General features: G+C 32.8%; 2 protein-coding genes and 1 long non-coding RNA gene across 3 annotated transcripts; all 3 read left to right on the forward strand.

The window, feature by feature from the left end:
- Positions 1–1,808: 1,808 nt before the first annotated feature.
- On the forward strand, positions 1,809–2,776 carry LOC129310888 (probable carotenoid cleavage dioxygenase 4, chloroplastic). Its single transcript, XM_054952788.1, has one exon. The coding sequence runs from the start codon at positions 1,841–1,843 to the stop codon at positions 2,774–2,776; it is 936 nt and encodes a 311-aa protein (XP_054808763.1). The 5' UTR covers positions 1,809–1,840.
- Positions 2,777–4,981: 2,205 nt separating this feature from the next.
- LOC129310970 (uncharacterized) lies at positions 4,982–6,598 on the forward strand. Its single transcript, XR_008593197.1, has 3 exons — positions 4,982–5,136; positions 5,804–5,869; positions 6,417–6,598. It is a non-coding gene; the product is annotated as an uncharacterized LOC129310970 (long non-coding RNA).
- Positions 6,599–9,095: 2,497 nt separating this feature from the next.
- On the forward strand, positions 9,096–13,564 carry LOC129310270 (WAT1-related protein At4g19185-like). Its single transcript, XM_054952079.1, has 7 exons — positions 9,096–9,492; positions 10,376–10,438; positions 10,553–10,669; positions 10,928–11,213; positions 11,795–11,950; positions 12,763–12,914; positions 13,167–13,564. Exons 1-7 carry the CDS (start codon positions 9,287–9,289, stop codon positions 13,363–13,365), a joined length of 1,179 nt encoding a protein of 392 aa, XP_054808054.1. The 5' UTR covers positions 9,096–9,286; the 3' UTR covers positions 13,366–13,564.

Below are 13,564 nucleotides of genomic sequence, written 5' to 3' on the forward strand. Positions count from 1 at the left end.
ACCTTTTTTATAATTAACCATGTTTACCCTTGTATTTTAAAAATTTCTAATATGGTATTATATTTGTATAACAAACATTATAAATAATCATTAATTAACATATTTTTTGGTCATTATATATTCAAAAACATATTTCAAAAGTATAAATTATTATTAATTTAAATAACTTTTAGTTTATCAAATTAAATTTTAAAATAATATATCTAAATATAAATTTTGTTACAACTAATTTTTTATTGATAAACTCACTTTTATCTAATAAAAAACCGAACACACCTTTAATGTTTGACACCTTAATGTTTGACATAAAGAAGAAGCATTATATTTCTTCACCCACACCCACGCAGACATGTGCCAAATTCCGAAATTTGTCATGCCTTCTGATTCTTGACCCCCTCCTGATTTGGACTGGACTACAGCTGTTCCTTATCTCCTTACACATAAAACAAGGGTAATGTCTCTCTCCAGGGAAAACAGAAAAAAGAAAATGACAATAAAATTTTTAAAAATAGAATTCAGGACAATTAAATTTTTAATAATTTTTTAAAAGATAAATTACAGATATTAATTTAAATAATTATGAACAGAACCTCAATTACAAGTTGATACTTATATTTTGAATTTAAACATTTTATTTACAATTCAAATTGTTGAATTTATAATTGTTTAAATTAATATTTATAATTTTTTCACAAAAATATTTTGTCAAGGATTTTATTGTTATAAATTTATGGTTCTAGAACTTTGATGTCATTTTCCTGACAATGTCACATTTTGTATGTGTTTAGATTAAAACATTTATAACTAAGGCTTGTAGAAAATTTTGTAATTTTAATTTAATTTATGTTTGGATATCTTCTTTTTATAAGTTAGAAAAGTGCACTAAAATTTATTTAGATAATATAATTTAAAATTTAATCAAGATGTACAATGACAAAAATGGGCCTGAGTTTTTTTGATATTTTTGTGACTAATTTGATATTTTTTTTAAATATAAAACTTAAAATCACAGTTTAAAAATAGATTAAAAATATGAAATACAATGATAAATCAAAAATATTAATTTTTAAAAAGGTAGAATTAAATGATAAAATTCATGATGTTCAATTAAGAAAATATATTATTATAATGATAAAAAAATATATGAATTTTTTGATAAATATTTTTGTGACTAATTTGATATTTTTAAATATTGAATTGTAAATTAAAATTTAATTTTTAAATGGTAGAATTAAAAATTTTAAAATAATTTGATAAATCAAAAAACCTAAATTTTATAAATGTGATGTCCAGATTTTAAAAAATAATTTACATTTCTATTAACTTATAAAAATTATGACTTATGATTATTTTTTATTATGCTTTAATATGAATTTTTTGATAAATATTTTTGTGACTAATATAATATTTTTAAAAAAATTAAATTTTAAATGAAAATTGTATTTTTAAATGGAAAAATTAAACAATTTAAAATAATTTGAAAAATTGGAAAGACTTAAATTTTATAAATGTGCTATCCAGATTTTAAAAAATAAATTACATTTATACTAACTTATAAAAATTATGATTTATGATTATTTTTTATTATGCATTAATATTAATGTATTAGTTTTATTGATATTAACGCATTAATTTATTAGTGTTTTTATTATTAATATTTTATGATGAGAGATGAGAGACCAAGGGGTGTTCGGTCTCAGTAATCTGAATGGTCCAAATTTATTATTTATATTTTTATATTTTATTATATATTTATTAAAATATAAAATATAAAATTTTAATAAATCTACTTTACTATTAATCATGATTTCAATGGCAAGCTTTTCATGAGTATCGGAGTATGACTGCGCATCCTAAAGTAGACCTAGACACCGGTGAGGCCTTTGCTTTTCGTTACGGCCTTGTTCCTCCATTCCTCACCTATTTCCGTTTCGAGTCTAAGGGTGTGAAGCAACCCGACGTGCCCATTTTCTCCACGATCAGACCCGCTTTCTTGCATGACTTCACCATCACCAATAAATATGTCGTCTTCGTGGATATACAGATAGGAATGAATCCAGTTGACATGCTTGATGGGGGTTCTCTGGTGGGCTCAGACCCGTCGAAGGTTTTGAGAATTGAAGTACTTCCTCGATGCACCAAAGACGAGTCTCAGATAAAATGGTTTGATGTTCCTGGGTTCAACAGCATGCGCGATATTAATGCTTGGGATGATGAAGATGGAAACAGTATAGTTCTAATACCACCTAATATTCTATCAGTGGAGAACACGCTAGAGCGAATGGAGTTGGTTCACGCCATGGTTGAGAAAGTAAAGATCGATCTCAAGACTGGGATTGTGATGAGACAACTAATTTCAGCGAGAAATCTAAACCTCGCAGTTATTAATCAAGCTCACGTGGGAAAGAAGAACAAGTTTGTGTACGCAGCAATTTGTGATTTGATGCCGCAAATCTCAAGGGTTGTAAAGTTGGACTTGTCAATAAGAGACGAGAGACGTGACTGCACAATGGGGTGCAGAATGTTCGAAGAAGGGTGCTACGGCAGAGAGCCATTCTTTATGGTGAGAGATCTAGAGGACTTAGACGTAGAGGAAGACGATGGATATGTGGTGACGTACGTGCACGATGAGAAGAAGGGAGAGTCAAAGTTCATGGTGATAGATGCCAAGTTGCTAGAGCTTGGTGTGGCAGTGGCCATGAGCCTACCCCGACAAGTTCCTTATGGATTTCATGGACTTTTTGTGAGGGAAAGCAATCTGAGGAAGCTTTGGTGATGAACTGGTGATGATCTTTCAAGCTCATGGAACAAGGCACATTTATTGGTTATAAATAACATGGTGTCTGTTCGTTCAAAATAATAATAATAATAACGTGGTGTCTGTGTAACAATTAAATGAAATAAAATTTGTTATTTTTTTATTTTTCCATTATTATCAATAAAAAATAAATTTATATCTATAATCATGTGACATAGTATACTTTTATTAAATAGAATATAAATAAATGAAAAAAAATGTATATTAGGTGAGGGAATTTTAAAAAATAATAATTTTTTACTATTTTTAAAAATTTTATCTCCTAATATTTATTCCTCTTTATTTTTTTTCCTTATCCAACCAGAGCCTATATGCATGTGATATTTTTAAACTTTCCAATCAAATTGGTGATACTTTAATTTCTTAAATTCACTCCTAATTCCTCCTATCTGCGTTTAACGTAACAGCCAAAAAAAGGGTATTGGTTTGTTCTTCATCGGATTTGGGTTGCATTAGCACACCTAACAAAATCTACATTAGGCTCCTATATCATCTGAGACTCTATTCAGTGTCCAACTGCTCATCATTCATGTTAGATTTCCTTTGTTTAAATTAAAATATTGATACACAAATATATTGACCCTCTAAATAGCAATGGCATTGACCGACAGCATAGAAATGTTTATTTTGGTGATTTGTTAGGCACCCTTGCCTTGATTCATCAAGCCTTGCTTTCTCTGTTATGTTTTTCTCTTGTTCTTCATGTCATTGAGTCTCTCAGATTTAACGATTCTTGTTTTATTTTTGATACCTTGTGTAAGATAATGAACTAGATTTGTCAACAAAAAAACCTCAACAAGCTTATGATGCACACTGATTCCCTATACTCACTGGACCTCATACATCGTGACAATCATTGTGATCATCTGTTTTATGATATTACTCAAGAAATTCGTGAGATCATCCACACATGCGAGACTTTAAACTTCATTTTGCTCATTGCAAAGCATTGAAATGTGCTGATTTGCTAGCAAAAAATGTGCTTAACTCTTACTTCAATCTATCCATTTTTTATTTTGTTTCTCCAGATTGTCACGAGCAATATGCTTTGGAAATGTGTCCTTCCTATTAATTCGTACTAGACTATCTCAAGATAATCTTGCCTTTTCTAATTAAAAATTAAGGGTTTAATTAGATTGATTTGTTTTATTAATTTTTGCAAGCTTGTTTCTTTTTATGTCTTGTCTTCTATAAACCAATACAATCTGTTAATTATGGGTCTAGTTAGATTGATTTACAAGATAATTAATTTTAAGACCTAATCGAATTAGATAGTATTTTGCAGCCTTAAAAGTAATTAATTTCAAATATCAAAAGACTCAATTGCCCCTGAGTGGAAAAACATGACCCACCATGTGAAAATCTTGCTTCATGAACGCTCAGAAACTTCTCCCAATAATCAACCTTGCCCGAGCAAATTCTTGTACTTGATCTCCCATCTCTCTCATTCTCTAAAAACATTATTGCAAGTGAAGTTCTTGATCATTAAATTTTTCAAATAGACTTGTCGAACTAAAGAAAAATTCAAATGAGGGGAACAAGAAGGATCTTATTCTGGGGAATATCTGGTTTGGTTTTCTGTGAAGATCAACGTCAGTCAAGTAATAGTCCTCTATGAAGTCCCTCTCTTCCCTGCTGCAATACATAAAAAACCCATTCCCTTTAGCCTCCAAAAAATCCCTAGACGCCATAGACAGAATCACCGGAGCACCAAAAGTAAGAGATATAAAAGGAGTATCAAGCTTGGCAGGCCTCTACTAATAAATTTAGAAGCGTCATGTGTAACATCCTGATTTTTATATAATAAAAAAATTATGGAATTTAGGTTTTGAGGAAAAAATGATAATAATAGGAATTTATATTATTTGAGGTTATTTAGAAATAATATTATGGTTAGGTATTTAATTATAAATTTAAAAATTTAAATTTAAAACCACATAAGCAATATTTAGTTAAGATATAATACATAAATATTTTTTTATGTGTGTGTTAAAAAAAAGAGAAAGTAGAAGGAATAAAAAAAAAGGGTGGAAGGTTGTTGTTTCTAAGTCCCACATTGGTTAGATGAGGGAAGAGAAGAGGTGCCTTCATGTATAAAAAGGAGGGGGTGTGTGCATTAGGAAGCATGAGAGGCTAAGATACAATTTAGAGGAAATTGTAACTTTTGGCCCAAAAGTTTGAATAATTAAATTCAAACCTATAGTTTTTTTTTTAATATAATTTTAGGACCACAATTCTATTTTTATATTATTTTTCTCTCTTCCTCTCACGTTGCTCGACGTTTTTCTCGCAAGGGAGATTATTTTCTTTTTCTTCAGGTATGTTCTAGCTTTCCTGTTTAGATTAGCATTTAAAAATTTATTTAATTACAAAATTAATTTTATAGTTATTTTTTAAATGATATTAGCTTTTTAGTGATATGACTATTTTGTAGAATAAAGTAAATATTCTGATTAGGATTCTTTTTTATAGGATAGTTAATCTGATGATATGATGGATTAAAAATATAGGTTAAAACTCTTAGGGATATAATAAATATTATAGAATATTTTCTTGAGGTTAAAACTCATGTTTAAGAATTTTTAAGTTAAAATTTAGATCTATATGGTTGAATTTATGTGAAATCTGAGATGTAGGTATAAACCTCTGATTATTAAATATTTATTTAAGTATGAATAGGTATTTTTGAGGTTATAGAAAGGTGATTTGAGGTTTCAAGATAATTTTAAAATTTTTAATTTATTTTTGGACGAATTTTTAGAATATAGAAGGATGAAATTGTGATACTAGAAGTGATTTGAGGATAAAAAAAATAGTTTATTAGGATACGAGAATTTTAGAAAAAGAATTTGAGAAGTTAAATGAGGCATAAATCTTAAATCAGTATTAATATGGATTATAGATCTAAGACTTTCTAATTCTTTAAATTAGAGTTTTTTATTTTAATGTAAAATTAATATAATGTATTGTGAAATAATTATGTAGATTATATTGACAAAGATAGTGGTGAAAAAGGAATTGTGAAGGGGAACTTATTATTCAAGACACAAGGTAACCATTATTAATGTGTTGTGATAGGTGTGTTTGTGAATGGTTATGTGTTGTTTTATTGTTTGAAAAAAATTATGAATTATTGAAAATAAATACTGTATATACTTGTTTGAAATTATTGCTAAGTGGGTTAAAATTTATTTTTGTTTATCATGATGAGATATTATTGTTCGGATATATTCCTGTTTGGATATTTGAATGATGCATGACTTGTCAGGGTATTTTAATGTATGGTGTTAATGAGAATTTCTGTTCGGTTAATTATTACCACGTGGTATGCCCTCATTGGACCCAATGAGTGGCGTGTCACTTGGTCCAACTCACCTTTGGCCGGGTGATTTGGCGTCTGAGCATGGTGAAAGGAGGATATAAGGTGCAGTCATGCAATTAAATACTTGTTCGGTTTGTTTGAAAATATTGTTTGGTTAAATGTTTTGTGTCCCACTTAGCAATCACATAATTAGTTACATCCGCATGCATCATTACATATTAATTTTTGGTTACTGGGACTTTTAAGTCTCATTCCCCGTGGTTAATATTTTTACAGGAGCGAGTCCGGCCGAGAAAGCACCAGAGGTGTAACTATGGTGTATGAAACACCATCTTTTACGTTGCCTCTTATTTTGGATTATACAATGTATTTTGTGCCAACTTAGGACATATCTTCTTTGTGAAGCATGTAAACTCTAATCCTTTTTATTAAAAGTATTTATTTGACCAAGAGGATTATGTTTGTCTCTCTTGATTCATGACCTAATTTAAATATGATGCCATGAGGATCCTGACTGTCCCTCATGGTTCTAATTGCTTTTTGAGATATTTTAAGACCTGTAGTATATTGTCTTGGATGTATCATAGTAAGAAAATTTTCTACCATGATAAGGGTATGATAAGGGTTCAATGAAACAAAAATGAGTTGTTGAATTAATAATTTGTAAAAAATCGGTTTGTAAATTTGAGGGCGTTACATCATGGCATTACTCAATGTATAAATGTATATATACATGAAGATGAGAACGTGAGTATCTGATCATCCCAATATAATATTCCCAACAAATCATGATTCCCTCTCTCCCCCTCTACTATATCATATATTTACTTAACTATCAATATCACATGTATGTTAACTCTATATTATATTTAGCTCGACCCAACAGTCCCCCTCAAATTGGTGTATGTAATTTTACAATACCCAACTTGCTCATAAGTCCATTTAGTCAATCTTTCTTGATTGCCTTCGTAAACATTTGGCCAGTTGATCCCTTGTCCAAACTTTACATGGTTTTATTTCTCCTGACTGGTATCTCTCTCGTACAAAATAGCAGTCCATCTCCACGTGTTTGGTTCACTAGTGAAATAGTGGATTCATGGCTATATGAAGTGCCACTTGATTATCATAGTAGAGAGGTGTTGCCTTTCTTTGTGGAGCTTGTAACTCATTGAGTAGCCAATGCAACCATGATACTTTACTTACTGCACAAGCCTATATATTCAGCTTCAACAGAAGATTTTGCCATTATGTTTGCTTCTTTGTCCTCTATGATACAGGCAAGCCTCCAGGGGCCATGAAATATCTGCTACACAACCATCAGGTCAGAGGATATCCACCCTAATCTGCATCACAATATGCTTTTAACTCCAAAGTGTCTCCTTTTTTTTAACAATATTTTCGATCTTGGAGTACATTTTAAATAATGTAATACTCTTTCAACCTCCACCTTATGTGAATGCTTGGGATTATAGATGAACTGGCTTAGTATATTAACTGTAAAAATGATGCCGTCGGCATCAAAATTGTGCCATCAATGAACTCGATCTTGTTGTTAGTAAACAAGGTATTACTCTTGTCATTTGCCTATTCACCATAGTTAGTCCCATGAAGGAGTTCCCCAACATAGACATGGCCTGGACTATTAGAGGCATAGGTATACTACGGTGACATCACATCAATGGTCTCTATCATGTTGCCAGCTTAAAACCCTAAGCTCACTCATGTCGATTTTGTGGATCTATTGCTTTGATACTATAATAAGTTTAGAAGCGTTGTGCTATTATTCAATATACAAATTTATATATACATGAAGATAGGAATGTGAATATCCGATTGTCCTAATATAATATTCCCAACAAATCATGATTTCTTCTCTCTCTCTCTCTACTATATCCTATATTTACGGAACTGTCAATATCACAACAATATTATCTCTATATTACATTTGACTCAATCCAATATTTTCCTCTTCAAGAAGGAGTTGATCGGCGAGGAGGAGGAAGATGATGGAGCAGAAGTGGAACTAGAAGGAGAGGGAGGACTAGGAAAAGTAGGAAGAAGGGGAAGGAGGAGTAAGGAAGCATGAGCATATTGGGAAAGTGCTTGAGCAGAAAGCATTGGGAAAACAATTTGAGCAAAAGGGACATAAAATAAAATATAAATTCCCAACTAGAATGCATGTGCCTACATTTATTTGACTTTTGCCTCAATACAATCTTATGTTCATTGCAGTGATGAACCGACCAATTCCAGAGAGGGAGAAGACAAAGGTCCAAGGGAGATGAGATATTTTTCCTTGTAATTTTTTAGAGGACAATTAAGTCTTTCAAACTTTGAAATTAACGACAAAGGAGACCTAGAGCCTATAAAATAATATTAGAGTTTATTAGGCCATAAAAGTAATTATTTCCGATAAAATTTATTACAAAGCCACATCAGTGGTGCAATTCAAATTTTAAATTTATTAGAGATTGCATTGTGCGGTTTTAAAAAAATTGAAAAGAGACATTAACGAATTTTAAATTTCAAATGTCCTTAAACTTATAATTTAGATACTAATTTACTGTTTAATTTTAAAAACAATAATTTAATATAAAATAAAAATAAAATATATTAAATTTAAATCATTCAAATCAACTCTAGACAATTTAAATTGGACGGAAAGTATATCCCATCTCCTTAGAATGGAATTGGGACAAGAGCTGCTCATGTTCGTTCGGTTTTTTTTTTTTTTTTTTTTTCAAGGTTTGTGATTCTTGCCTGTTTGTTTTCGTTGCGTGGCTTGGAAGTCTCCCGGCTGGACTGATTTCAAATAAAATTAGGTCCCCAGTGGGGATTTTTCCCCTTTTTTGGCTGAAATCCCTTGGGATATTTTTGACTCGTTTTTTTGGGCCAAATTTTTGACAATTTCAAGTCAATAAAAAATATTTAATACATGCTTCCCCTCTACATACACGTGTCTCCGAAGAAAGAAAGGAGGAAAACTAGTCGTCGCAATCAAAATCCGGCGAGCGAAAGGCAAAAGACAGTGTAGTCTTGGAAACGAAGCATCCGATTTGTTGTGCATTTCGTGTGTTGTGTTTCCCTGTTTCGGCGAATCGAACATCAGATTTCGTCTTCTCCTTCTCTCCTGTCTCTCTGTGCCAATGGCGGCACTATTGGCATCGCTGGTAGCAGGGGGAGACGTATCTAAGGCTCACTTGTTTATGGTGATGGTCCAGCTTTTCAGTGGAGGATACCACGTCATCACCAAAGTAGCCCTCAATGTTGGAATCGACCAATTAGTGTTCTGCGTTTTCCGCGATCTCATTGCCCTCGCTATTCTCGCTCCAATCGCTTACATCCGTGAAAAGTATGCGTTCTTTGCTATGACGGTTGTTAGATTCCAATAAATTTGCTACTATAGTACTGCCATTCATGTTCTTGGTTTGACGCTTTGAACTATTCGATGGAAACTGCTGTGTAATTCTCATCCTTGGCTCTTCCAATGCTTTCTTCGGTTACCCTTGAACAAAATCTTATTTTGTAGGGTTTTTCTGCCCCACAAATTTTCTATTGCATTTAGTTTCAGAAGAGTTTAATCAGTTGGGAATGGAACTTCTGACCTGACGCCTTTTTTATTGCTTGCGATGTTGGCTAGGCCTCATTCTCATGCGTTCTTGTTACTTTTTGGGATATTTTGGCTCCTTTATGTCTATACGATTCGTCCGCCCTAGTGCCACCCTATGGTGTTGTTCTTATTAATAAATTTTCCACAATGCATATAATTGCTGAGGTGTTAATTGATGCACCGATTCTCTTATATATTTTTTCTGGCCGCATGACTCTGGGTTGTGCGTTATCCCTAATTTTACGTTACAATGTGTTAATAAATTTAAATTCACTGACATCTGGAGCTTTCTTCATGATAATTTAAAGCATGTCAAATTTTCTGGTGGTACGAAGTGATGTATCCTGATTGAAATTTATCATCTCCTCTCTGGTCTGGGAAACGCTTAATGCATGCCTGTTTGTAATCGATGGTCATTAGTTTTTCTGGTGTTTTAGTGTTCTCATATGGTGGTATCCACGTTTGGAATATGGATGAAAATTCGTTTATTGGCAGTCGATGTTACATCAGCTTTGCACATGAACATATTCAAACAGTTGCAGTGATATCTTAAGTAACTGGTTCTGTTTTTTGCCACTTATCATAATCTTTGCATTGTGTATGATTTATTCCATGTTATCTGTAGACGGACACGACCACCCATGACTAAGCGCCTCCTGATATCATTTTTCTTTCTCGGATTGACAGGGTAAGGTTCTTGATGTTGTCAAACCCTAGCTAATAATACTTTTACATTAATTTATATGAATGATGTTGTCTTTTTGACTGTTTATTTTCTTTTTGTTTTGTGATTTATGATCAGGATTTTCGGCAACCACCTTTTGTTCCTTATTGGTTTAAGCTATACTAATCCAACTTATGCAGCTGCCATTCAACCAGCCATTCCAGTCTTCACTTTTCTTTTGGCTGTAATGATGGGGTCAGTTTAGATATTCTTATGAATTTCAGCTTGAATAGTGGATGATACAATGTATTCGATCTTTCCTTAGAACTCAATCACATAGACATGCATATTCTTGGTTGTTGTGAAGGAATGTATTCATTATTAAACTTATTCAGAGAAGGAAGGACATATTGTGGAAATTCTGAATTCATTCAATAACTGAATACAATTCTCTTCTCATTCTCTTCCCCTTCTTCACATGTAATCATACTTATATACCACTTGTACCTGCAGTACAGAAAGGGTGAATTTACTCAGATATGAAGGTCTGGCAAAGGTTGGAGGAACTCTTGTCTGTGTTTGTGGTGCCATATTTATGGTTTTGTTCCGTGGTCCAGCATTGATAGGATATGCAGATTCAGACATTTTAGCACATAGTGAAATAACTGCAAGAGGTCAACCTGAGCCATATGGATGGTTAATTGGTGGTTTAATGGATCTTGGTTTGGACCATTTCCATCTTGGGGTTTTGTGCTTGATAGGAAACTGCATGTGCATGGCCACTTTTCTGGCCATTCAGGTACATTATCTGTGTGTGTGTGTGTGTGTGTGTGTGTCATCATGAATTGATTCAAACATCGAGTGGAAAATAGCAGTTATTTATTCACTTCTTGTTTCTATCAACTTGGTAGTTCTTGTTACTTTAGAATTTTGCCTCTAAACAGAAAATAGAGAGCTTCCTATACTCTTATTTCTTAATATTTGAAGTTCTTTTCATCACTCTGATTTCCTTCTACTGGAATCACCGCCTTCATTCCCTTATTTTTAATAGAAACTGGGTTAACATGCAATTGCTTTGCGTTTCTTTCTTATATCTGAATATCCTGGTAAGCTGCAAGATATCAAGATGCTGTCAGGTGGCCATGTAGGTTTGAAAACCTCTGAATTAAAGGACCTCCCTAGTGTCATTTGTCTTCTAATTTTAATTTGTCAGTAGGTGAATTATAAGTTGCTTCACATATTTATAATGGAAATTAGGTGCTCCCAATCTGTCCACTGTCTAATTTTTTACTACTCAAATTTCATGAACTACTTCAATCTTAATTTTCTTGTGCTTAAATATTTGTCATCATTTAACTTATTGGCATGAATAATTTCCAGGCTCCACTATTGAAAAAGTATCCCGCAAACCTATCTGTCACAGCATACTCATACTTTTTTGGAGCTTTGCTAATGGTGACAACAGCATTCTTCATGACCAATGAGTCAACTGACTGGAGCTTGACACCATCTGAAACGTTTGCTGTTATTTATGCTGTGAGTTAGCCTTTAATTTCATCAACCCTTATCAGTTATTGCTGATCTTCCTACGCTTCTCAGTTTTTGCCCATTTTACTTGATAAAGTATTTCTCGTGGCCTTATAATTATTGGACACTATTCATTGTTTGAAGAGAAAAATTACAATATGCCATTTTTTGAAGTTAAAAAACAATTCATGATATCACTCAATAAGTTTCTGTCAAGTAGTCATACTCATTAAGACATGTTCAAGTTTATTTATATGTAGCTGTCGAGCTATTGTAACCCTTCGCTCTTGTATGAACTGTAATATAATTTTGAGGGTACTATGAAACTTGCCTGGCATGGCCATTGGTAAGAACAATTATTTTTAGATGGATCTCTTCTATTAAGGTGGGATTTCTCTGACATGATAATTTGGTTTGTTCCGGTGATTAATCCACGGTGTTAAAAGGATGGGGGTCAAAGATGGTTTACACAGAAGTTGAAAATAAAATAAATATTCAATCTAAGAATGTGTTAAAAGTTTATGCCCTGAAACGTGAGAAGGAATGGAGTAATTCTAATTCACTTACTACTAAGGTGAAGGCGTTAAATAAATAGTGAGGGGGAGTTTTTTTTTTTTTGGTTGGGCGGGGTGCCTAAAATGAGTCCCAAGGCTGGCTTATCAGTCTCGGAAAATTTCACGACTTAGAGAGATTGTATCTATTTGAGCAAGAAAGTTGTGCAAATTGTCTATGATCTGGCAATTTAAAACAGTAATTCAGCTGCCTATGCAACAATCTGTTATGATAGTATTTTTAACCAGTACATTTTTTGTGTTAAACAGGGAACCATTGCATCTGCCCTTAACTATGGACTCCTGACATGGTGCAACAAGGTTTTGGGTCCGGCTATGGTTGCCCTTTATAACCCACTTCAACCTGCAGCATCCGCCCTTCTGTCACGAATTTTCCTTGGAAGTCCTATTTTCTTGGGAAGGTAGAGCTTATGTTATTTATTTGATGGATCCATATTAATTTGATGAAGTGGCTAGGTGGAGAGGCCTTTATCGATCCACTAGTCCATTTCTGAGCAAATTTTGCTAGTTTAGACTTGATAAATGTCTGGTCATGTTGGACTGACTGAAGTTCGACCATCTCTTTCTAGTTTCTACAAAAGGACTGAGATATACTTCTGTCACACATTTTTATTTGGGTTTCTTATTATTTTGTTTTCGATCTATCACGACAGTGTCCTCGGGGGATCTTTGATCATTGCCGGTCTATATGCTGTCACTTGGGCAACTTACAGGGAAAGACAAGCAGCACTTGGAGTTGTTCCTCAGGGCTCTTGGGTCCCTGAACAAATTATTCATACAGATGGATTAGTGAGCAAGAGTTCATTTCAGTTAGGTCACATTTTTTCCGGGTCACCCAAGTCTTCTGATTAAGGAAATGAGTTATGATAGTCTTTGTAGGGCCTTATTACAATTTTCCATCCTGTTAATGCTGTTGTCATTTAAATAGGAAAAGCCATATTGATCTTGGCATGTTTAGATGTTGATCGAGAGGACCATGCTTGTGTTATCACATTTTATGTAGCTGGTTCTTATTCAAAATAGAGTTGTCAAAAGGCAATTTTTTGTACCA

The sequence above is a fragment of the Prosopis cineraria genome, unplaced genomic scaffold (assembly GCF_029017545.1).
Source record: "Prosopis cineraria cultivar Desert tree isolate PC_DT_omini unplaced genomic scaffold, ASM2901754v1 PC5, whole genome shotgun sequence".
Taxonomy (NCBI): domain Eukaryota; kingdom Viridiplantae; phylum Streptophyta; class Magnoliopsida; order Fabales; family Fabaceae; genus Prosopis; species Prosopis cineraria.